A 26,849-nucleotide genomic window follows, 5' to 3' on the forward strand; every position below is an offset into this window, starting at 1 on the left:
TTTTAATATTTTGGCTCATCGGTTAGAAAACGATGTATAGTAAAGTTTCAATAATCTTTTCATACTTTTTCTAGTGTCTTTACATGATCTTTTAACAGGACATATATGATACTTCTAAATAAAAATATAAACTACTAACAATACTTCAAGAATATTTAATCTGAAGAAAGAAAAATTCAACAGAATGTTGGAATAAATGAAACATGTAAAAAATGACGTAATTCTGATAAAAGGTAAAATACATAGAAATCTTGCGCTAAAAGCAGGAGAGAACAAAAGAGAATATGCGCAAAGAAATGAAAAAAGGTAGGGGTGCAAAGTAACGCGAAGGATGTGTGAGGGGCGGGAAGTAAGCAAGAAACGGGAGAACAAAGGAAAAAAACAAGAAGGGGAAATAAGAAGGCAAAAAGTCAGAAGATAGATTATTGTAATGCTGAAACAATGGCCCACTCTGTATGTAAAAGAACGTAGGCTCTGTTATAAGGGAGAGCGTGCCGTGTCGCACGAGCGCGGCGTGCACGCGCGAATCTCGTGTACACACGAGTGCAAAAGTTAGTGCTTAGGTTTCACCTTGTAGTCGTCTCACGCAGTCTTTTCTCAAAGCAGTAGATTTAATATTAACTTGGTTTATAACAACTCATTTTTACAAGAAAATAATCGAACCTATTATTATACGACAGAAGAAAAAGGCAACGAACGATCATTTTTTAGACGCGTTGCTTAAGGAGAACAGTTGCAAAACTGCAACCAAATTACTGATTTAAAATACATATCGAAAATCAATAAGTCATACTCACATACGAATACATCACTTCCTTGAAACTCAATCTCACGCCATCACCAGGAAACTCAGAGTCACCAATCACCATCCCAATTACCTGAAAATGACCTTGGCGATTTAATCCTATCTTCCTCGAACGTCTCCAGAGTCACCCAAGAAACGACGATGACTCTTCGACGTCTTCATCAGCTATTTCAACGCGTCGTTTCAAACCACATTGTCATTTAAACGTCGCGTTCAGTGATGGGATCAAGCATATTGCAAGGCATCGTGTTTCAAAGTTCAACCACTACGTTCGCGAGATTTCACTCATTCAAATATCGAAATAGGAGACGATTCTATGAAACAGAAGCATCATTACGAGAAATTCGAAACTAACTTGGATGATACGTCTGTTTACCTTCACTTACGTTACTTTATAAAATAAAGTATACCTTCTCGTCAATGGCAATCGGATCCCTCGAACTGAATGAGATTCTACGTATCGAACTTTTCATCCCATCGCTACTCGCAACCTGCTCCGACCGACCACCTATCCACGCAATTTCTACAAGAACGAGCCGGCCGTGAAAACGGCCAGGATGACGGCGCGATCACCGGGTCCACGACACCTCAAACAGCACGGTACTTACTTACATATATAATACGCTTAGATGGTGCGGGATGGCGGCACGTTCGAGCGCGAAATCCATGGCGCGCAACGAATTCGAAATCGTCGGCCGTGGCGGCGGCGTGCGGAAGCGTGGGAACGGACGCTGTTAAGCCTTCTCAAAACAAAACACGAGCTAACTACGTGCCGGGAGAAGGGGGCACGCGACGCACCTGACTACCGTCGGCACCGTAGCCCCCTCCACTTCGTAGTCGACTCGCCACCGCATCGCCGCGACCGCGACCCCGGCTACGGCTGCGGCTGCAGCCGCAACCGCACGCGGTACACGTGCCCCTGCCCCCTCTCCGCGGACAGAGACCAGCCGCGCGCCTACACCCAACCCATTGCCCGGCCGAACGGTTTATTAAGTCGTTACCCGGCCTCCAGTACGCCCCCGCAAGCCGCCGAATTCCGCTCCTTCTTTTTCTTTTCTTTGATCGTTCCTCTTCGCATCGTTTTATTTCGTCGGATTTCTTTAGAGGTCGTAGTTGCGCTGGTTGGTGGCTTTTGGCGAATTGTTTCAGCGTTTTGTTGTACAGGTAGAAGAGAAGATTTTAGACACGCGGTATATTTTGTTTGGTCGGAGGTCGTAAGCCGTCGAACTCCGCGCCTTTTTTTTCCTCGTTTCTCTTTGGATCGTGTCATCTCTTCGGATTTCTTTAGATCCTATCACGTGGGTTTTCGAGAATTGCTTCATACCTGACTGATCCTAAGATTAATATATGATAATGTGGACGACGGGTTTTGATGAATTTATAGACGATTTAAAAATGCCATGTAGTGAATGTTTATGTAAATTTGATATCTTTAGGTAACGTTCGTAATAATATAAAATTGTATGAATTTTCGTAGTCTATTAAATTAAACTGAATTAAAATCGACAGATACATCGGTGAACCGTGTATATAAATTTAGTACGCTCTTAGTACGACTCTTGATAAATGATATGAACTAATCGATAAATATTATCTCGGATTAAAATTTATCATAAATTTACCGTCTTATCAAATACATTAAAATAGTATATGGAATACATGAAAGCTCCAGTACGGCGAACTATACGCGCAAAACAAGCGATTCTCTAACATATATCTTTATCTGACATCACTTGTAGGACATGGAATAAATCTTGCAGAGTAAATTAATGTCTTAGGTTTATACGTGTGCTACGTAAAATTATATGATTGTGTACACTTGTAGATATCAAGATAAATCTGCTGTTTCAAAGATTAATTGCTTCGACGCTCGATTCTGTACATCTAAAAAATTCTGACATGGATGAATAATAGAATACATAGATTCAAAGTGGCAAACCTTCGACTGTGTATCGATTTCACAGCAGTCGTTGGAAATCAATATACTCGTTACACACCTCGTTGAAAATCAATATACTTGTTACACGATCTATCTTTGCCTGAAATATCGTAGCACCGACGCTACGCGATGATTGGAAAAATCACTGAGAAATGTCGATCTACAGCTGACTCCAACACGTATACACGTAAGCCATAGCTAAATGATTCCCATGTAGCGATTAACTACCGTATTGGTCAACGGTTGTAGCGAAGGCTGTTCAAAAAATTTACGACGAACGTTTCTAATAAGAATTCTACTTAATACATTGAAATTACATGACCCGATCTTGTAGTTATCGTATTCCTTGTGCCGACTAACGAATAGTCTTTTAAAGTAATATCAAGAAATTTTGACGAACACTTTTTAAGTCCTTGTATTATAAATGGGATAGCTATGAATATTTTGAAATGAAAGAAAAAATAACACGGATATAAAAGATGCGATAAATTTGACACGATGACTGGGAGAATCAAAGTTCAAAATATGGTATGACACAAAAATTCTATCAACCAGTTAATTTTACTATTTTAACCAGTAATTATAATACGAGCAAGGAGGAAAAGACGATTACGATCAGACAGAATTGGCCACTCTGTAATAATCAACGAGCTTCTAACAAAGAGATGGAATTACTACGAATTTTATTACGAAGATATATAAGGATCATTCACTGTGCGAATTGGAGGTTTTAAACTAAAATTTGAAAACGTTAGATCACATTGTATCACAGATGCTGTAAACTTAATGCACACCGATCTCTGACACAACGAAATCTGAATTTTTCAGCATGAAAGAAAGTCATAAAATCGGGCAACATCTTAATATTACAGGATATATTAAACACACATCAACATCATAACCAATGACAAAATCTAAATTCTTAGACACAAAAGAAACTCGTTACTTATACGTTTTTAATTAATAATGATATATAAATGATATAAGACGCGATACTGCATAAATCATCGCGTTAATTGCAGAAATTTCCGATTTCCTATCTTGAAATTTTCTTTAAATCACCAACTATGACGTGAAATTTTTATAACGTCATTTTGCAGCACCTGTTAATAACTTATTTTAACCACGTTACATGTCTACCAAAATTTCATATCACCGTATAATACCATCTTCCTTAATCACTGCCTGTGATCTCCATTCGTTAAAAATACTTTGGCATATCGAGAGAGGAAAAAAAGATTAATTCTATACTTCCCTCTTTGGGAACCATAAATATTCTGCGCGTGCAGGCGACTGTGTTAAAAAAAAAGTGTGTCGTTTGCAGTAGAAACTACGGTACGACACTTTCCCCGACCGCTTCAACCAAATAAACTTGTTAATTAATCGAAATCGCGTTAATTTAACCGATGTTGATAACGAAGTTCGAACGATCGAGATCTGTTACGATCGACAAGAAGTAGACCGATACAATGCAAATATTGTACGTGTTTATGACCAAACAGCAAGATCCTAGTCTGATATAACGTTGTATAAGTCCATGAAGTACATTTGTATGCAACTGACTACAGAGTCGCCAATACGAATAAAATAACCATCGAAGGTGGACGCGGTTCTAAATAAATAAATAAAAAAAAGAAAAGAAAAGAAAGTAGATTATCGCTGTTACATCGTGCGTAAGTGGTCGTACACCTTGCGGAATCAGCCTCGAGGTATTATTTACGGTATTGGGCTTAAATAGTTGTGGCAAGTGACACGTGAAAGCTGATTTGCGTACAATTACAGGGCCTTATGTATACGACGAGGTTGCAGTGTGTATTACTATTATAAATGGTGGCCCGTAAATGATACACGAAGAAGAAATATTACCTGTAAAACGACAATTCAACTTTACAGGTAATATTTCTTCTTCGTGTATCATTTATACGTCACCATTTATAATACAGTACGTAACCTACATAGAGTATCGACGATAGTTATCGTTAATTGCGATCATTCTTTCGTATTAATGTCACTAGACGAGCAACGTTGTCAGTATTTCATCAATTCGTGAAAAATCGAGTACATTGCAATTATCGTTGATAAAGATACCTACGGTCATGAAAGCATCGTACGCATAAGCGAGAGGAAGGTGATTTTCATCGTGCAAAAATGGGTCACGGGTATAGGATAAAATTGTTTCATTTAGCCTTCGAAGAGTCTGCATCTCGGGTTGAAGTTTATGGCTTGGTTTTCGTGGAAAATCAATTTCGAAGATCTACTGGCTGGTACACGTGTGATTAAGTTTGGAGCATGAGTAAGCAGTAAATATTCTAACAAGGGCTTGTATAAAGCTAACGAGTGGCCGTTTCATTCTGTTGAATTATCTAAATATGTACTCTGCTTTGCTATTATCGTCCAGTCACGTGTAATTTCCACAACGAATTACTCTGGACAGTGCTTTTTCCAGGAAATTATCTCTCATTAGACCCTTTCGTGGGGTCAATTTGAACAAGTGACAAAGCGTGATCGTTAATGGATCCACAGAACGTCTTTCAGCGATTAAACATAATGATAAAGTGACGTTCGTTCGATTTTAATCACGATAATGAAAACTCTCTGCTGCGTCGGGACTGTTTTGATTAACATGTGCGACGAATACAGCAAAAGACAAAGATAGAATTTAAACGGAATAAAAATAAAACAGTAGAATATAATTTCTCGAGATATGTATAATTTTATATGCTAGACTAGGTTAGCTGCGTAGTAGTGACACTTGTATGTGAATATTAGTGTGTGGAAGTGTGTGTGCGCGCGGCATCTGAGACGCGTGCAAGTGTGTATCGATGAATATCTTTGAAATCGTTTATCAAATAAATATATAACAATTCTAATATAAATTCTAAGTATAAATTTAGTGTTCCTATGCCATTATTTCGGCTATTAAGATCCAAAATTCTCAACAGAATTATATATTTTTCTTAAGTTTATTCCACGTACGAAAAAAAAAATGAATTAGCAATGAAAGTTGAATTTCTTCCTTTCACTGATTAAAATTTCGACATTCGTATAGAAAAAAAAAAAGAAATAAAATATTCGGTTCTCCATTCTCGGTCATGAAATTATCGCGTAATTATAAAAAGATAGTTCAAATTTTCAGCGATCTCGAATCGAAGCGAAGATGGGGTCCTTAGCCTTACATGCGATGTTTGTAGTAGTTGCGTAATACACACGTACAACTCGCATGAATGAATGCATTCATAAAGGCGAACCGACGCGGCGCGCACGTTACACATACAGTGCAATCTCAATAAGAAAATATGTCTATTATGTTGTTACAATAACGATATCAATTCATTGACTGTCGTGGCACTGTGCGAAGCCCATTGTCTTCAAACGACTGTGTACTGGCTGGCCGTATTTGACAGGCCACGCTCTACGCCCGTTCTCTTTTCTTTTCCTTCGTAAACGAAATTCGTTCTCCCATATCAAAATACACCATGTACATATGTATGTACATTGTCCTGTGCACAGGCTGTGAAGCCTGTAATGTAACAAATAAGTAGCGATGGATGCGAATGTTTCACAAGTCGATTCAGCTATTGACCTATTTTTTCAATTCTTTCTACTAGAATAGCTATAAAATATATTGGCGTATCATCGTGTCTATTATAGGCATTTACATACCAATTAATTAAATTAGATTCGAGTGTATTAAATTTCGTATAATTTAGCGGTATCTTCGCGTGGCTGCAAAAATTTGATACTCTGAATACGAAGTGTATAGAACTCGACATAGAAAGGTTTCGTTTGAGTTTTCGTAGTCGCTGTAGATAGAGAAGTCCATGAATTGGAACGAAATTTTAATCGATGTCTGATAAACTGGATTTCTGCTGATTGGACTCGTTTGTCCTGCTTGTAAAGGAATATTATCAAGAATATTACAGAGAGCTGTAAATGCGAAGATGTGAAGATCTTCTGAGAGGAAAAAGTGAATATGTCGATTTCATCTACAAGAGAGCAACGTGAACGTGATCGACGAATGATCTCTGTAATCAATATCGAAGTATAAATAAATGAAAGCTGTACCAAGGACTGGATACAATGACTTTGAGAGATAATTGACTTCGTCGGCCGATCGTGGATCGTACTTCCTCCGGACAAAACTGATATACGATGTTTTAACTGACGAAGCACAGGCTGGTAATTGAATTTAAAGGGCGGAAGCGAAGAAATCTGGTCCCCTTTCGTATTAACCTAATCAAGTTCAGTTGCCGGTATCGTCGGCCGTCGCGGTCACAATAGAGACATTAAATTGTTAGTACGGATTTATTAAACCCGACGCTGTTACAGCCGTGAAACTATTTAACTCTTCGAAGGTCTGCTCCGTTCCAATTATCCGCCAACGACTATAGCCACCTACCCCATATCTTTGCTGCCAATCTTCCGCCGACGTTGATACCTTAATTTCTCCAGAACGAGCAATTAGTTTACAGCGGATTATTTTTATAGCTTTTTAAGATCGTTTTTTTTTATCGATGAAAGTTTCTTCACGCTCTACTACATCTTTAATTTTTCATGAATCTTCCTTTTTTTTTACTCTCTATATATATTTTTACCTTTTACTGTTACGCGATGTATTTTTTGATCTTTGTTGCTGGTGTAATTTAAGGAAATATTAAATACCGTTGGCTCAGAAAAGAAAATTAATTCATCTTACAATGTACAATTATTATTCTTTGTCATAGTTTCAAGATACACACTAAATTAATAATATTATACAGTATCGCTAGAAAGTGAATCACTTGTTGATTGTATATTTACATAAAATTATATATATTTAGCGTGTCGTTTCATTGAAACAACTAATCATTTATGTGTATAATAAACTTTAATATTTTACAATTCTTCAGTCGATTACACCGAATCAAGAAAATACTGCACACTTTACAACTATATTATATTCTGCAATATTAACATTTGTGTAGCGATACGTTTCTTGTTATCAAATTTTATTGTTAAAATAGTTTCGACTAAAAAAAAATTGCAATTTGTAAATGATTTTCTGTCGATCAAACTAAAAGGCAAATAAACTAATTTCTTGACAGCTTTTTAATTATTTGTATATATCTTTTGTTTCTAGACACGATAAGTTACAACTTGTGTAAATTTGTTAAAATGTCGAAAAAATTGTTGCATACCAATGTTCCACTTCGTAAATTATTTACAAAATAATGTAAAATTCATAATAAGCCCATAAAGCATGCCATTATGTTTATGGCTGCAAAATACTACAATGTCGTTTCCCTTGTTGTTACAATATCAACGACATTCAAATTATTCATTCATTGCCAATGTGTTGTTCGATCATCGACTAATTTATTTCAGTTGCACAAATTGCGCTTGGTAATAAATTGCTTAAATCTGATTCTGGAAATACTTGTTAATTTTAATCCACGAGGAAAATGAACTGGCTCCAAGTTACTCGGAAAACCACCAAGTGTAACATTCCTTTGAATGCTTTTTCTCGAACAAAATTTCAAAATAACGCTGCCATTTCGCTTACCAAATAATCACAAGGCAGTACCTTCACGACAAATGATATTTTTTCCTACAAAGTTTCCTCAGTCTCTCGATGCCTCTGAATCGATTATGCGTATACTCGTTCTCCCAGGCATCCAGTAACAAATTATAATATCTAACTGCTTCGAAGAAAGGAAAGTATTTGTACGTCTCGCACGTAGGAAAGATTCTCTCGAAACCACCAGTCTGCACGATCTCATCCTCGTGTCTTATCAAAACTCTGACGTCATCCGGCGTAAGATGTTTCAAGATCGATTTCAAATAATATTTCCTAGTAGCCTTGTTTATAAAATTATACTGCTTCTTTCTAACCTGTCGTGTCAGCACGTTCGAGTACAACTGTCGATTGTAACAGATAGCGTTTTTCCTGTAAATCAGCCTAAGAAGCCTCAATTCCTTGCAATTCAACAGGTCAGGCACGTGAAAACCGACCAGGTTCAAGTAATCCTCGACCAATTGTCCTTTGACCAACTTACACAACGGTGTATCAGGTTCCATGGAAGGAAAATCGTTGACTTCGAGCAGCCAAGGTCGATACTGTCTATCCAATAAAACGTCGAAACCGAAAAGCTGATAGAAATTATAAGCCGTCATCGAAGTTCTCTTCCAGGCTCTGTGTAAAGATGGTTCCGCGGAGATGACGGTCTTAATAGCGATGTCCTTGATCTTGGTCCAGATTTGAAGAATGTCCACGTCGTCCATCGCCGCTAGATACTTCCATAGACAGCTCAACGACCACATGTTACCCTTACACTTGTTTGGATCGTCGTTAGGTTTGAAATTCGGATTAACCTTGTTCACGCTGGTGTTCGTTAGGTGCATGAACCTATCCGAAAGCGTTTCCACGCGATTAACATACTTGATGGTAGCTAGTCTAACCAAACCTTCGTTATAAACGTAGATCCTAAGGGGATCGATGCTGGTCAGCAACACGTACAATCTCATATCAAATTTAATACCATCGATCAGTCTGGGCGAGGAGATGTATCTTTGGACCACGTAAGATCGATAAGTAGGAATCTCGTAGAAATTGGAAACTATTTTTATTCCGCTGCCTGCGCAAGAATCCGGAGGCTTCACGATCCAAACTCCGCCATTCTTCTCCATCAGCTTCCTCAAATTAGCTCTCTCGCCAGGTAGAACAAAGGTCATTGGCATGTAATAAAAATTGTTGGCGCCAAACTTCTTCCTCATCCTACGAAAGTTTCTCCAGAGTAGTATTTTGTCGCCTAACTCGTCGCAGCTGGGAAAATGATTCACTTTGGAGAAGTTCTTCGTGCGTCTTAGTTTTGTGTAAGCGGAAGTGCTGCACCAAGTGCCGCACCAGTTGTCTGTAGACCTGTTGGTCGTCTTGAAGCCAGAGTTACGAACCACGGCCGCCAGGATTTTTGGCGTGTTTCTCTTTGTCTTCCACCAAAGCAGGTGTCTGGTGATCTGATCAGGGAGTTTGCCGGTGTCGTTCGAATGAAAGATAATGAATGGCGGCACATGGGCGAACAAGCTCCAGCGCATCGATAGCAACAAGTTTTTGTCGCCAGAATCGACTGGATCGACGATTGTTCGACGAAACGGTCTGGCCATCATCAGGCGTTCGGTGATGTCCACGTAAGAGTACATTTCGTCGTCCTCGAGATTGTAAATGGATGATAATTTACCTGAACAGGTACTCGTACTGGAGTCTCGCTGCGATCGAATTGTCATTGCTCCTTTCTCGCCTCGATTGCCTCGCGATTTTTCTGTTTCTGGTTGTGGTGGTCCCGTTAGAATCGAGTCGAGTTGGAAGCCAGATTGGTGTCACTGGGAATTTAAAGTGTTTGACCGAAAGTGAGAAAGTTAGAGGTTAGTGATGGGTGAAACGAGTGAAGTTTGTGGATTTATCTTTTTGGATTATCGTGTGTTTTGAAGTTGGAACAACGTTCGTGAGATCGATAGCTGGTGGTTTGAAATGACGTTGAATGGCGTGAGATGGGCGAAATTTATTCGCGTTAATTTTCGATTTCTGTAATTTTTATTCGAATTATTTGCTTCATTACAAATATAAGTAGGTAACAAAGTATATTTTTTGGCTTCGTTTATTTATATATATATTTTAAAGGAAATATACGGTGAAAGTATAGTTAAGGGAGCGATCTAGAGAATTAGGACATACTATCTCAATATCAATCTGTATCTTTTTTATTTTACTATCGAGGAATTAAAAAAAAAATTACAATGATGCGAAAGAACGACGACAGCTGGAAATAATTGACGATTTAATTCGTTTATTTCATACCTACGCACTTCATACATACAGTTCACAAAAATAGAGAATTTGGACAACAAATTTTAATAAGCTTTTTGCTTTTAACTATTACAATTTTGTTTATCGACACGTTTTGTTCTACTGTAACACTGATAACAAGTTCACCTAAATGAACAATGACATCTGTCACTATAATTTTCAAATAACATAACTCAACGATAATAGCCATCTTTTTTATCGAATTGAAAATTAAATATTCCAACCTAACTGTCACTTTTGTTTCATAAATAAGTTTAATAAAAACTGAACACGTTAAGACATATTTTTATCAACATAATTTTCGAAAACTGCCCGCCGTTACTATAGTTTACTTATAAATGTTATTATTTCACGAAGAGATCCAATAAGAACCGAACGTGTCAATAAACATCGTATTAACGAGTTATCAATACACTTCTGCATCTGAATTCGTAAATAAAAAGTATCACAAAAGTACGTTAAACAAGAATTTTACAAATCTGTGTATTTTTCCAATTATGTTGACATAAATCCAGGAACCTGATGCTGGAGATCCTGGAGAGAAACAACAAAACAATTCACTGAAACATTTTCGTCGTTGTAAAATGATTTATTAAGCCAAACAATGTCGTACATTAAAAAAAAAAAAAAAATTGCACAACCGTGAAATAGGCACATGACGTGAACATTTCGTAACATATCGTCCCTAGATCGGTCATTCGTGTACAACAAGATGGCGATACAGCATACATGTATATAGATATATATGTATATATAAAAAAGAAAGAGAAAGGGCTCCAACATTTTTCCATTTTCTTTTCCTCCCTTTTTTGCTTTGCTGGTTCATCGCGACGGTTTCGTCAACGCGATCGCGATGAGAACAGCATCAGTTTAGGCCCGTGGAGTAAACATGGTCACCTAACAGACAGTTGCCTGCTCCAAATGATATTTCTGCTGGCAGAGTTTCTGCAATCGCATTATCCCTTCCGACCTATTTTCCGCGTATTTCGTCTCCCACGCATCGAACAGCAGGTTATAGTACCTTGGAACGTCAAAGTACTGCAGGTACTTGTAGCTAGTAGCTGTTGGAAAAATTTTTTCAAACGTATTCAACTGCGTTAGCTCGTCCTCGTATACGATCAACTGCCTAACATCATCCGGAGTCAAAGCTTTGATTATAGGTTCCAAATATTCCTCTCGATTCCTCAGATTCGAATAAACGGACTGTTTAACACGTTCGTCGTAACTCAACGTGGTTTTATATAGCCTGTTATCTTGGCACACTACGTCTAACTGATATCTCTCTGCTAGTTTCTTGGCCTCTTTAGCTGGTAAAGAGTTTGGTAGTTGATAGCCAACTATGTTGAACACAGCCTGGATCAATGGTCCTTTGATAGCGCTGTCTAACCCCGAGGAAGACTTCAACGAGGGCGAGATATTCACTTCTAGCAACCAAGGCTTCAAGTCCTCGTCCAAAAGAATATCAAATCCAAATAGCTCGTAGCAACAGTACCGAGACGGCGTGTTAAGCCTCGTCAGAGGGGTGATATTCGATTCACCAGCTATCATCGTCTTCACCACGATGTCCTTCATACTGGCCCATAACATGGAAACGTTTACGTGTTTCTGCTCTAGATAAGACCACAGCGCTTTAAGTGCCCACTTGTCAGTGTACGTGGAGTTGGTTTTGTTGATACTGTAATTGGTTAGATGCATGAAGCGGTCGTTGAGGAAGTTTATGTCGTCGTTGTATTTGACGGAGGCGAACCGAACCAGCCCGTCCGGATAGATGTAAATCTTCAATGGGTTGAAGCTCGTGACCAGAACGTAGAGACGCAAATCGAACTTCATCCCGTCGATGAGCTTTGGTCTGGACAAGTAGTGTTGAACGATTACCGCGCGCTTCCTCGGTATCTGCGACCAGCGGTGCACCACTTTTATTCCCGTGCCTCTGGCGGACGCCGGTGGTTTCACGATCCATCTTTCCTTGCCGCCCAGTTTCTTCCACATTTGGCGAAAAGAGCTGAGATCACGCGGCAACACGTAGGTTCTTGGAACGAAATCGAACTCTTTCGCCTCGTGTTTCAGCATCATCCTGTTCAGATTTAACCACAGGCAATCCTTTCGGCCGATCTGGAAGGTGCCTGGGAAGTGGTTGATCTTCTGCGACTCTTTCAGTGTCTTGAAGCACGACGACTTCATGTGCTTGCCCCAGGTTCCACACCACTCCTGGCATATTTTCATCAGATGAAAACCTGAGTTGGTCAAGGTATGACGTACGATTAGTGGTGTGATCGTGCTGAGATGCCACTTCAGGTATTTGGTTACTTCGTAGGGCATTATTGGTCCCATGCAGTCGAACGACTGGAACACGATGTACGGCGCCACATTGGAGAATAAGCTTTTCCTGAGTGGTGTATTGCCAGTCTTATCGCCATTGTTCATGAACAACTGGTCTACAGGTAGAACCAGCTGTTCGATGTCGATGTACGAAGGAATCTCCTCGTCTTCGTCCTCGTTCTGACTCTCGGGGTCACCGTCATCGATACTGTATTCGACGTTCGCGATCTCGTGATGGTGATTGTAGGCGATTACGTCCATCCTGGACAATCTGTAACATCTATGGTGAAACATGTTTGGCTTTAGTTCGATCGGTACAGAACCGGCATTACGCGAATAGTTCGCGCAAAGATGAATCGGATTAACGATCATTCCCTCACTTTTGTTGTCTCGCGTCATTTTTGCGGTATATCCAACCTATTAAACGTCGACCGTTTATGGTGTCTCGCGATATATCGACCATACGTCACCGCGAAGGTCGACAACTTCCGGTTAGGTTTTTAATCACAGGTTTCACGAACGAATATGCTATATGAAATATAGTTTCACGAATGCGCTTCAACTTTTGTGGATACCTTTTCCAAATCTACGTGTATTACAAGAAACATTTTGGAATTATGTTGGCAATGCTATGAGACTCAACGTGTCGTGATTGCAAAATATATGGAAATTGCAAATACGTATATACTTCATATAGATCATAAAATATTTAAACGATCGATTATCCATTATATTAACAAACTTAACAATGCTTATTATACGTTTAGGATGATTACTACTAATTTCTTACTAAATACACGTATGTTTGCGATAAATATCTTGTCATTTCTAGATACATTTTCGGATTGGTTTCAGACTCAGACAATGTTAATCACGACCTTCCTGCTTCGCGGTACTAATGAAATTTGGAAATGTTTCGTACGCACGCGATATTACGTTTAAAAAGCTTCTTTCTCGATTTTCGACCGGCGCAGACTTTCTCGCGAATAATAAAAAATTAAGAAAAGAAAAAATAAAGGTGAAAGAACTTTATTTAAGGCAAGCAAACGGCAGGCACGGTACAGGCTTAATGAGACAGATAATGAGGACGGAATTCATCATAATACCGTGGCAAACGACACGGCGGCGTAATAACTTTCGCGGAACGACACGGCTCGTGTTCGCTCGTCGGTACTCGAAAAATCGTGCTCGATTTTCACACGATAGAACATACGATACAAAGTCGAATGCAAACCAGCGGTTTAATAAATGATCGGCTTTCGTGCACATTGAAGGGACATCGTTATGATTCTCCATAAAGGATGGCAGCTCGTAAAAACTGTTATCGATGCGTTGGCCGCGTTTATACGCTATCGCTTAATGAGCCATATCCAGACGAGAAAGTTTATCATTCGCGTGAATCTCACGTTGCAATCGCTTATAACTTTTTAAATATCGTTGAGACTTTCACGTACGCGTTATCAGTCCGTTTAACCAATTTTCCCACAACATGCCCACTTACCTATTTAAATTATGTAAACGGCAGCTGTCAGCATTCTGCGGACGGACTTGAGCGGCTACCTGAAACAAACACCAACGTTTCTAGTTATCGTTCGAGCGACAAAGTACATTCGGTGTTATCGAACGTCGATAATAAGGGATAATAAGGGCGAATTGATATATGACGGTATTTGATTACTTTCGTGGTTATTTTCGAGGCTTGTTGATGCAGGTAACTTGTTCTTGCGTGTCGTTGCTACGGGCACGTTAACATTATCGACCAAAGAGTAGTGCACACGACATGATAAAGTAACTCTCGATGCCGTATATGTGTGTGACCATTACGAAGCTATGTACTGCATATGGACAAGAGCATCGACACGCTCTTCGAAATGGAGCTGAATTTTTCTGAGAAGTTGAAAGGATTAATTCACTAGATGACGTGGCAAAAAAATGTTGAAACAATTGTTGATTTGCAATTAAACGTACGTTACTCTGTATAAGTTTTCGAAGAGACAAGGATAATTGCATTGATAATATAGGTGTACAAATATTCCGTCATAATTTGTAATATACAATGTATTATCAGACATGAAGGCGTTGGCAAGATGCGAGGATAAGACATTGCAACAACTCAATCAATCGCTACATTTTCTCTTTCGGTGAGCGTTACACCATATTGAGAAAAATTGCAGAAAAATCGCCAACCACCAACTGGTTTATAATCGAATTATCTGCGAGTGAAATCGATCGATTTCAAGTTCCGCATCGAAGACGAACGACGCGCGAACCGGTCAATTAAAACAACTCTTGAGGCTTAATGCAGCCACGATAGGATCGGGACATGCTCCCTCTGCACTCAGCGTTCGGCCCTCGTTATCGATCGATCGGAAACGGAGCCCATAATAAGAGCAAGATGGAAAAAGAAGAAAGAAAAATCAGGGCAGGGAAACGAGAATGGAAAACGAGGTACATTAGAGCAAAATGGGGTTATTTGAGCCAGTGGAATATTCGAGTCGACCTAAGTAGTTTGCTCTGTAATTTGCCAAATTCGGTTACGAGGGAATTTTTAAGCGGTCTATATCTTTTTTTTTTTTTGCTGTTTGTTATTAAAAGGCGCGATGAAGAGTGAAATAAATAATACGCGTTATGTTTATTCGACCAGTAGCGGGGAGACGCGATCGAGAGGAAGTTGTAAATTCTCGTTACGATTAGACAATCAACGCCACGAACAGATCGATCCCCTATTTCGATTAGGTAACTGGCGGTACAAGCGGAAAGGGGGTGATTCTACGCGAAAAAAGAAGTCGGAAATATAGAATAAAAATTTTTCGTTCGAGGCTTTGTTTTCGAAAAAATCGACTTTGAATTTTTGCTCGGTATGCCTGCACTTTATCGCGTCTCGTTATAACGGATCTCACTGTAGATCGTTGTTTCGATGGAAAAATTAAAAAAAAAAAAAGAAAAATATTTTTATTGACACGGTCAACGGGATAGCAAATGCGCTTTCTTCCAAAGTCTAAGTCGAAGTGAACTTATTTGTGCACGGTACAACTAGAACTCAATTTATGAGTCTCAGTTCGAGTGGAACTGCACATATATACTCTTCTCTGTAGCTGTCTGTACCCCTCGGGTCAACAATAGTTTTAAGGAGAGTTATAAAAGTTTTAAGGAGAGCCATACCTCTGTTAGGTAAAAACGTCCATCCCGTGACCCTGATACTTCGAGCCTAAGCCTACTGTCATAAATCTCAGGCGAACATAATCGAATTAAATCATAAACAACTACTTCTAAATTGTATTATTTAAGCACAGCTATAATAAGAGGTCTAGGCTAAAGTATCGAGGATTTTCCCAAAAATTCCAAAAGAAAGGCCCCCATGTTCTTTTATTTCCGACATAAATTTCCAACGACTTTATATAGAAGCTACTTACGCTGGTGCGTAGATTTGAACGAAGTGGATGAATAATTGACGGGTGAAAAGCCTGTAAGAGATGTTTTAAAGTTGCAGAATCAGTGCAGAGATATCGACTGATCTGTAGTCGTAAATCGAGTGAAGTCCGGTGACAATGCTGTTGCAAATGAAAACTCTTGCTCGGCGGAGATTGCCCAACCAGTGGTCGCTTGCGGGTGAAATCTAGAGAAACATGGGAACATTCACGTTTCCCCAAATTTCACCAGGTAGAGCAATAAGCATAAGGAACCTCTTGACTCGAGGATGTTTTGTACCACTTAACGGCCTTAACGGTAAATCAAAAGGTCTCCTTTTATGGCAGTTCCTTAGGATTATTGCGGCCCAACTAATTGTGTTGACGTAGCGAATGACCGCCTCGACCGAGGGATTGATCCCAGGCTACGCAAGGATTTACCCGACGAAACGCATTGAAAGCTTCGCGATTACACTTTTCTACTTCTATAACTATTCGACAAAAAGTAACCAGATTAACATTAGCAATCTCTGCCGTAATTAGTGTAATTCGACAGCGTGCTTTATTTCTCGAAGCTACATATCTAGTGATTTATTTAATTAAGAAGATTAAAAAGGAAACAGCCAACAGATCTCGCAAAGCACATAACCTAACAAACAAACACTCGCCACACTAAAGAAATAAATCAATCAAATTCAAAGATGGAATCCCACTGGGGGTAGCCATCCATATGTTATATTATTATACCACTAAGCTATAATATTTTACCAAATGTCCTACTGGACAAATTGTAAAATGTAAATAAATAAATAAAAAAAATTATTTTATTAGTTTTCGTACAATATTTCTTCGCTGACTTAAACGACTCCAGCATAAGCTTATTCGAAAAATTATCTCCGTCTTAATGTCTTTTCTCGCTGGACTCGAAGCAAAGGTAATATCGTAAGAAAGTAAACGCCATTATTTCTGTTGCAAATTATCAACTAAAGAGCAACCGGCCAGGTCAAACCCATCGGTCGGTTCCTCGAGTGACTTGACGCTCAAGGTGGGGGAGGTTTAACGTATTTCACCCGCACGCTACGACGATCTGTTGATGAACTGTCCTAGCACGTTGCCGATTTTTCTTACCAGCCGTTAGGTCACGTCCATCCATCGTGCCTTCCCGGCCAGGATTTTTCCTTGATCTTTGAGTCATTATTAGGTTTACAGCTCGGGGAGGACAGGTAATTGGGAATTTTCCAAAAAAGGGAATAGGCCTGTCCGAGCCATAAAACAGATGGCGACTCAAACCCCCGAACAACTCGCGTAATAGCATGCATCGATCAAATGAGAAACGTTGGAATTCGCGTGGAAAAGCGCGATAAGAGAAAACAGAAACGAAAATTCCGAGAACGTAGAGGCAGCGTGAAGACTCGGCCGATGGCTATTAACGGATAAAGCTGCGATGAAATTTGGCGCGATCGCAATTATACGCTTCGATCTTTTTTTTCCCCTTCATCGGTGAAAAAACATCTGCGCGTCTTCGCGTTATTACAGTTTTTAATCGTTCGCCATGAATCGAACCTGGCGATCTCGATCCATTTGGGACATCTGTAATTTATCGCGTGGTTACGGATCGCGCGTTGAAAGTGAATCCGGAACTCGACGCGTGTGATTGGAATGAGGCGCGCTGGGTGTCGAATTGGCGGGAAAAGTGATTTGAATTGCACGTAAAACGTATGTTTGGTATACAAAAACGTAACTGATTATTAAAGGCCAGCTGTGTATGTGTTCTTTAATTTTGACTCGCAAACGCATGAGTTTTTTGAATGTGTCAGGAGACGTGTCTGATCTCTTAGCGATTTCCTCCATTGAATCGCTAAAGGGATTAGTTTACGGTTTATGCGAATGTAATCATAAATCATAGATGAAATAGAAAATTCTCGGTTGTAAATGTTTAATCTCGTGGCTTATTTATTTACAGATTGAATTTTGTACCGTCCTGTATAGTATGTCGGATAGATAGGTTCATACTTTCGTAAATAATTATGTAAGTAAAATTTTGGTTTACGTTAAGAAAGTTTTCTTATCTGATTCTGCCTGAAACCATCAGGAGCGCGATATTTCACAGTCCTTTTAATAAGATTCTTAACTTGTTTAACACGATCGCAACCTAAACGACAAATATTTTAATCAATACAATATCCAATCGTCGATAGTAACGATACTATATCGAATTAAATTTTCCATAGAGATAACAAACAAGGAACAAATTCATAGGAAAACTAAATTAAAAAAAATAATAATAATTTAATCTGCAGTCCGATTGTTTTCAAAAAAGTTGCCCGTCAAATAATTTCCAAAGACCGTTGCAAAAGCTGTGAACAAACCCTGCTGCAAAGATGCGAGGATTTATCTGGTTCATCAAAGATACAAGGGAGCCCCGAATATGTCTCAAATGGCTATCATTAATAACACGAATAACGTCCAAGATTAACCTTCTCGCGCGTAATCTTTCTCACTCATCTACACTCATCTACACGGATCAGCAGCAGCAGCATTAATAACGATTTGTAACGATGCTGGAAAACGCGAACAAGTCTCACTGTCTCGTTCTTTCTGCATTCGAAAATTTCTTTCTCGTCGACGAGCTCCTTTTTTGGCGAAGGAATCGCCGTCCTTTCGATGATCTCGTAAATTACAGGATCGCAAATTATAGGACACCCTGTATAGTAAGTTGCGAAACGATCCGCGCGAAATGCTCGAGAGAAGAGACGATTGATGGGTCCGCGTGTCGTGAAAGTAGCGAATCAGTGATCCGTCGAAATTAGGTTATCACCGGAATCGCGCTGCTTTTTTTTCTTTTCTTCTCTGTTTTCTTTTTCTTTCTTTCTTGCATTTAATAATCGCCCGAATTGATTCAACATGGATGGAGAACACGGGTAAGAAAGATACGTTATACATAATATATGGTACCGGTCAAACACTATCTGAACACTTCCTTGTCTTTAACGAGATACAATTTTAATTGCATGCGAGGACGCCTCAGTTTTATTATTCGTACGTCGTACGTGTAAGTTGTAGAGTTATTACGACACGGTATTTATTTTCGACAAGTGAAACACAGTGGTTTTGTATTGTTCGTAGAAAGTACATTCGTGAAAAAGTGATTATCTAAACGATATACGTCATTAGCGAAAAGTTCGAGATCAATGTGTGTTTAATGGATTATAGGATTTAAGAAATAATCAGGTTGGAATTTTGTCATTTTGGAAGACTCTCTTATCAACGATCCATCGAAATTTACAACAGGAGCAAGAGATTCAAAATGGCTAGAAATGGGGAAGATTCAATATTTTTTGACTGATAGCGTATGCCATCTTATTTGATCAGTTGTTTTCATCATCTTATCATAGATCAGTTGTTTTCATCATCTTATCATAGATCAGTTGTTTTGGTACAATTATGTTCGTTTCTTCGAACAAGCAATTAATTTTTCTTCGAATTGTTTTGATATTTCATATTTCTTAAAATAATCCCGTTGTCCCGGATACATAAATTCAGGCAAATGTTAAAAGGATTGGAAAATTGGAATTTTTATTCAGATATGATCAGGTATTATCGTTTCTTGAAAAATCAGCTTCTTTTTTCAATCTTAATCAGATTCCTGTGTCTGGAATCGAAATCGTCGAACGACAGGTGTTGTTCGGCATTTTACCAATGTCGATGCTTCCCATGGAAGTGACATAATTTCTGTTCCCCAAACCTGTGCTCTCTTTTTGAAGCACACTCCTTTTTTGGTGGGCGACACCATGCTCTTGTATTTTTCCATCGAAATTATAAATTAAAACGAAGCTATCGACCGGCTTTCCGATGAAACTCACGGCAATCGATGGAGACGATTTAAATTTCAAGCGATAAATTATTCCATTAAATTTCGGTTAGTCCTTGAATCTTCTTTCTTTGCACACAACGTCCATAGTTTTTATATATTTCTGTTTGCCAGGTTTCTTAAGAACGAAGTCAGTTTCTCGCGAAAGTATGTACATGAAATGTCATTTTGCCGGATAAAAATGTAACTGCGTACAATTTCCTCAAAATAACATATATTCGATTATCGAGGTTACTTCTCCTGCGATTCAGCGCATTTTTCTAACGATTAATTCTTTCGATCATCAGTTTTAGAATTTCAAAATTCTTGCAATGGAAATTTTATAGTTTCCTTGCCTACAATTTTTTTCCAAATAATTTTTACATTCAAAGTTACTCAGATGAAATGAAGCAAAATCGCATTCTCTCTTTGAATAGATCGATGAATTCTAAAGAATTAGAACTGCGTAACAATTGCTAGCTGTTATTGTTAAATAACAGAGGAACTGCGGCTTTAACAAAATAACGTACCACTGATTATTATTTTATTTTCATTTATATTATATTTTACCACTGATTATCATACAAAATATTTTCTATTTATCAACAGTATGTTTTCATACCATTCTGTCTCTTCTTTTAGGCAGAAATTAATAAATATAAATGAAACAGGCAGTGAACATTGACATAACGAAATGATAATGAGACTGAGGAGTTTAAAGGACCAAGGATATAGGATCGATGAAACGAAAGAACAAAGAAGAACGATTAAGATTGAAACAATGTGTTTATTTATTCCTGCACGACGTGCGATCGGTTTTAACAAAAACACCGTGTGGACATCGTTACGTCTAAAGAAAATCTTGTCTCTTAAACATAACAAATTAAAATCTATAATAATAATAATCCTTCTACTTTACGAGAATATAGTTTATATGTCAGGTACAAAATCGAACCCTATCACAGACGTGTCACTTAAAGCTTCGTCACCTATTTACAATACAGTGAGATGAGAGAAAAAGAAGAAATAGAGAGAAAAAGAGCTTCTCGAAAACGGTGCCGGATATGATATTCGATTATTTAACAAAGCAACATTAATATTACGAATATTAATTGGAAACGCCCTCGATCAACATAAACGAGGCGTAACAATTTTCGATATATGGAAGACAAATGATTCGTCGTTTTTCCTCCCATTCGCTGTGCCGCCTCTGCCCCACGATCGGCAGAGTTTCTTCACCAGGAAGGAACAAATCAAATCGAATTGTTAATTCAGAATCTTCGATCATCTGCGTCGTCTTTATCGACCAAACTTCGTGCTCTCGGATTTTTCCATCACCACGGCCTCCAAACAGCGTTAGAAGATTCCGTGGATTCGCCCGAGGAACTCACCACGCTGACAGGACTTTGTGGCGGCGTGTAAACGTTTTGTGGCACGTTGATCATCACGCTGGCAGCTGGACTGACAGCGGGTGTCGTTTTACTGACAGCGGTCACCGTGGTGGTGGCGGTGTTCGTCGACGCTGGTCCTTCGAGTCGCCGCAGACATCCGCCAAGGTGTCTCATTAACTGTGCACCGGCGGCTGGATGAACGGCTGCTGCCACAGGAGTCGACAGGAACGACGACACTTCCTGCGCGCACTGGGTGAATCCTTCTCTGAATCTGTCCGCGTAGCTATTCTCCGGTGTCAGAGTCAGCCTTCTGGCAGCCCTGAGCGTGTGAAGGTGACGAACAGTGAGTTCAAGTATGTCAGCCTTCTCCAGCTTCGCCACGTTCTCGCCCTCGGCTTGCAGAGCGGTCACCATGAGGTCCTTTAGCTCATCGAGACAACGATTGATCCTGGCCCGCCTCTTCCTCTCCAGCATCGGTTTCATCACCTTTCTGTACTGATAAGTCCTCGACACTGGCTCTTCGTACTCCATACCGCCGACCGGTGTGTAGCTGGTATGCGGTGTCATGGTTCTCAGAACGATAAGAGTCTCTTCCTCACTTGCCACTTGTCACAAACCAGCCCACCCTTCAGAAACAATTCGACAGGAACGCGAAACGTTCCAATTGATAGGCTGACAGAAATATACAGTTCGATAAGAGTAACTCGATGACGCACACGAAATATGCGTTACAAGATACTATGTATGACTGGTATGTGCGTGCGTGTGTGTATGCGTTCTCTCGGAGTGCCGAGAATAGCGTACACTGCCGTGTTCACAACGGTTCTGAGTCCCTGGTGGGGACCGACCGGTTACTTATACCCTTCACCGATCCCTCCCACCAACTGTCCCATCGTGGTGCCCCTTCCGTGCAATCTATGGGCTCTTGACGGGGAGAAGGGTGTCGGCCACGGGGAGAAGGGTGTCGGCCACGGGGACAGAGGGAACGGAAAGGGGGGGAGACGCACGAGTGAACCCTGCAGCCCGTACACAGCCAGCCAGCAGCCGGAGCGTATCGTGGGAAGCTCGCGGGCCGAACAGTTCCCACAGATCGGGGGCCTGTTGGGCCCGGCACAGGTTCCCTCCACGCGTCTCCCGGCTCTCTGTGTGCGCGTCTATGTATTTCAGTGAGTGTACACGTGTGTCGCGGTATATCCGTGCGTGTGTTTGAGTGTGCACGGTCGAGTGGCGCAGGGGGGCCCCTTCGTTGGTGCCAGAGAGCGCGCGGGAGAGGACCTTTTCGTGCACACCTGCACGTATTCTGGCTCGGGGTGAGGAGAATGGGCATCTCTTCGATGTGCTGCCGCTCTGTCGTTGCTTCTGCTTCTCTCCTACTACTCTTACCCCTGGCCCCTGCGTCGATACGGGGCGCAGGGCAGTCAAGACCAGGGGAAAAAAGAAGCGGCGAGCACACGCCATGACGCGCGACCAGCACGAGGACGACCCGCGCGATACGCTCCAATCTTCCCGCTCTTTCTCCCGCAGCCTCTCTTTCTCTCGCTCTTCTCTTCCGCTACTGCTCGCCTCGTCTTCTACTTCTTCTTCTTGCTTTTTCTTGCTTTTTCTGGCCGCTTCTCTTGTTCGTCGCTTTTGTTCGAGCCTCTGTGCTCCTCGTCGCCGCCGAGAACGATATTGTTGGTGATGCTATCGCGCGAGCGCGAATACGCTCGCGGATGCGATTTTGGATAGAATTTCAGCCCACGTGGGAGAAGCGTTTAATATTTGATCCGTATTAATTCATAGAGGATAAGCTGTTTAAGAAAGCTGTTTCAAATTTGAACGAATTTTTACGTTCTTTTTGGAAGTAATCCATCTACGCGTTAACATATTTCTAGTAGATTAATGTATAATAGTAACAAATTTGTTTTGCATATGAAAAGCCGTAAACGCATGAAGTTATCGATAGAAATTTATCGAAAGAGATGAGTTTGATCTTGGCGGAATTTTTTTTAGATGAGATTCCAGAGATTGGAAAGTAACAAAAGATGATAAACATTTTTTAAGATTTGTTATTGGCTGTGCTATTTCTTCGCGGTAAACGAGCATATGAATAAAATCGTAAATTCGTCTCTTTTCACTCAATTATCTCTTAGTTTTATTCAAAACGTTTACAGTCGTTGAAAAATACCGCGATAATGAATATTCGCGAAGCACAACGCAATCAAGCATTCAGCATTTTAAATTTTCAACTAGCCGGTTTATTTTTAAGATCGTCGTTCATGAATAAAATATCCTGAATTTCATATGGCCGTGAAGAAACTCGCGAAACACTTTCCCTCTCCATCTGCTGATTTTGATAGTGCTCTGTTTTCTCGTGTCATGTAAGTGTCATACACCTGTATGTATCGGTGGAAATACACGTTACAGGCCATTACACGTTTCCATCTCTTCGTTCTATTTCTCTTTAAACACTTGTTAATCAACGTCAAACTGTTATCATGGGAAATGCGTTGATTGATTGATTATTCATTACACGAAACGAACATCGACGAGCCTTAACTTTTGCTTCAAACACGATCGATAATGGACGATGGCCTCTTAATAAATAGTCGGTGATATCCAGAAATACGTAACTCGAACGAAAAGAAGAAAAATGTGGGCAATTTTTTTGCGACTTTCACGAAAACGCTTTCGCCGGAGGTTAATTAAAAATTGTCATATCTTCGGTGTGTATCGCTCAACGAATAATCCATTTCCTTTGGCAGCCACTCGATGTGGTAATTAACTCGTCAAATAGTTTGGCTCGCAAGAAATATTCCGTCGCAACGCGTGAAATATTCGTCTTTTTTTAATTTACACGTTCGTGCAACGTTGGCTCGCGGTAATCGTTCGCCTCTTTCGGAACACCGGTATAATGTCCTTCGCCGCAGTTTATGGCTACGTGTATTATGCGAATGGCCGCTAAAGATACGTTATTATTGTTATTATTATGAAGATTCTTTGATTAAATAAGATGCTTTTAATGAATATCGTGGATGAATATTATTTTGACTAAATTGTTATTGTTGGATGAAGTCTGTAACGGAAGCGACGTCCCTGGGTTACTTGGACAAGCAGATTTTCAATTTCGGGGAAAAATTACACGGCTTTCTTAGATTTTACTGGCTGATAACTAAATATCAATTAAATATTGTTATACAATTATCGACGTTGCAAAGTAGGATAAAAGGAACGACCGATTAAGTAAATTCATATCGCAATGTAAATTGTACGCTGTTCTTCGATGTCCATTTTTCCGTTTCTGATAATTAATGCTTAAAACGCAACAAAGACTAGCAAAAGTTAAATGTTTGCTAAAAACTTGAACGTTTCTGGTTTTGTTTCGCCTTATTTTTCTTTCAGAGCTGCGGTATAAATTAGTCACGAAGTTTATTAAATATCATAAGTTCATTTGAATCCCTAAGACACGATAATATGTTAATAACATGCCTTCTCAAAACAATTTCGACTATGCGCACCGTAGGAAAAGGGTTAACGACCAGCCTTCCAAAGGTTACGATCCAACCAGTACAAAAAACATAGCCAGACGTTTCACGCACGAAGCTCAAGAGCCACTGACTCCTCAAGTTATAATGTAAATTCCATTCGCGTCTAAGAGAATATTTTGAATAAAATTAATTCTTAAAAATCAATGTTCAATAATAATATTGTCACTTGTAGCTGTGAAACTAACTGTCTGTCGGTTCACCAACAACCTTTTCCTTCGGATTCCTTCATTTCTGTGCTATTTCCTAAACAATTTTCAAAACTGATAAAAATAGCGTTACGTTTCTATTGGTATGCGAGGTATTCCAGAGTTTAACATTCAAATTACTCTGTGAATATTCATGCAAACACACATTTCTATAGAACGAACAAAATGCGATCTATTTGTCTCTCATACCACGATATCTCGCGGCTTTTGTATCGTTAAACGTCTCACAAACGCGTACAAAATCGCCGTCCAACTATAAATTTGTACACTTTGACCAAGTTCAAATATCGTTTCTGGAAATCGATCGGAGTATCCGTATGCTCGCGAACGATACTACTCTCCGTTTAATTCATCTTCCGCTTAAACCGTATATTTTTCAATGTTAACAATTTCTGTACATTTCTTAACTTTTTCTGTCTCTATACTATTGGGTTGGCAACTAAGTGATTGCGGATTTTTCAATACCACCTAACGACAAAATCCGCAATCACTTAATTGCCAACCCAATATAATGTACAGTAAAACACTATGATTACAACATGGAAAGAAAAGTTGACAGACTCGTTTGTATAATTTCATACTATTGGGCTGGCAACTGTCATTAGGTAGTATTGACAAAATCCGCAATCACTTAGTTGCCAACCGAATAATTTCGCAGAACGTGTCCCTATTTTTCGTATCTTACGACGACTCTCTTTGATTCTCTTCTTTTTCTCCGTACTTCAAAATAAAAAAGTTTTACCCATTAATCTCGACGATTAAACGATTAAACGATCTTCGCGATACGTCACTACCATTCCCATCTAATCTAGCGATCTGCGGATCTTACGACGCTGGGAAAGCAGCGTCTCGTGAGACGCGGTGTAGTAGTACGTGGCACTTGTCGGCATGCCAGGCGCTCGACATCGAATTTTCGATAAGGAACGAGTTCTCTGGGACGGTAGTTTTTGCGACGCGGAGAAGCTAAGCGGACGACAGCCTGGTCGCTTTGACCGGTTTATCGGAATCCGGGCGACGCGTTGTCGCGGTGCATCGCCGCGGCTAGAGCCACGACACTTGTTGATTCACTGGAATACCACCGACGCGGAGCACGTGTACGCGCGTGTCGCCACCACTCCTGGCACTCGCCGCTTCCGACCGCGCCGCTGAATCACGACTTGGCGGAGCCGAGTGCCGATCGAGCGCCTCACCGCGCTGGACCAGTTTCTATTCTACTCTATGTGGAACAATTGAAATAGTCGCGTGATCGCTACGCGTCCTCTTTCGCGCTGGTCGAGCTTCGTTACCAGCTGAGTAGAATATTTGGCACGAGGTACACTGGCTCGCGAAATTATTTCGATATTCATCACAGCGAAGCTTTATGTTCGTCTCGTGCACCTGAGACGAAATATTTTCCGAATTTCATTGATGTCGTAATGAGATACGATCGACTCGGTTGCATTGGTCAGGTTTGAAACTGATCCGAAAATGCGTGCAGAAGTTGTAAGTTATTTAATGAAAGATTAGTAGAGAACAGGAGTTCGCATAGCAGGGTGTCCTTTGTTTCTTTGTTAGAGAAATTCCTA

The 26,849-nt window shown here is 40.0% G+C and overlaps 3 protein-coding genes across 7 annotated transcripts in view; all 3 read right to left on the reverse strand.

The window, feature by feature from the left end:
* Positions 1-7,433: 7,433 nt before the first annotated feature.
* On the reverse strand, positions 7,434-10,373 carry LOC117241993 (tubulin polyglutamylase TTLL4-like). The gene has a single exon (XM_033508319.1). The coding sequence runs from the start codon at positions 10,002-10,004 to the stop codon at positions 8,310-8,312; it is 1,695 nt and encodes a 564-aa protein (XP_033364210.1). The 5' UTR covers positions 10,005-10,373; the 3' UTR covers positions 7,434-8,309.
* A 174-nt stretch (positions 10,374-10,547) lies between these two features.
* The window catches only part of LOC117242000 (tubulin polyglutamylase TTLL4-like), a 237,684-nt gene continuing 221,382 nt past the window's right edge, over positions 10,548-26,849 (reverse strand). For all 5 annotated transcript variants that reach the window (XM_033508346.1, XM_033508355.1, XM_033508364.1 and 2 more), the window contains 2 exons: positions 14,405-14,463; positions 10,548-13,183 (listed from right to left, as the gene is read on the reverse strand). In XM_033508346.1, coding sequence (XP_033364237.1) covers positions 11,482-13,164 — 1,683 coding nt within the window. In that variant the 5' untranslated portion in view covers positions 13,165-13,183; positions 14,405-14,463 and the 3' untranslated portion in view covers positions 10,548-11,481. The remainder of the gene's footprint in view (positions 13,184-14,404; positions 14,464-26,849) is intronic.
* On the reverse strand, positions 20,928-22,425 carry LOC117242042 (enhancer of split mbeta protein-like). The gene has a single exon (XM_033508380.1). It carries the CDS (start codon positions 22,116-22,118, stop codon positions 21,495-21,497), a length of 624 nt encoding a protein of 207 aa, XP_033364271.1. The 5' UTR covers positions 22,119-22,425; the 3' UTR covers positions 20,928-21,494.

Source organism: Bombus vosnesenskii, unplaced genomic scaffold, assembly GCF_011952255.1.
Source record: "Bombus vosnesenskii isolate JDL3184/JDL3185 unplaced genomic scaffold, Bvos_JDL3184-5_v1.1 scf7180000013265, whole genome shotgun sequence".
Lineage (NCBI taxonomy): Eukaryota > Metazoa > Arthropoda > Insecta > Hymenoptera > Apidae > Bombus > Bombus vosnesenskii.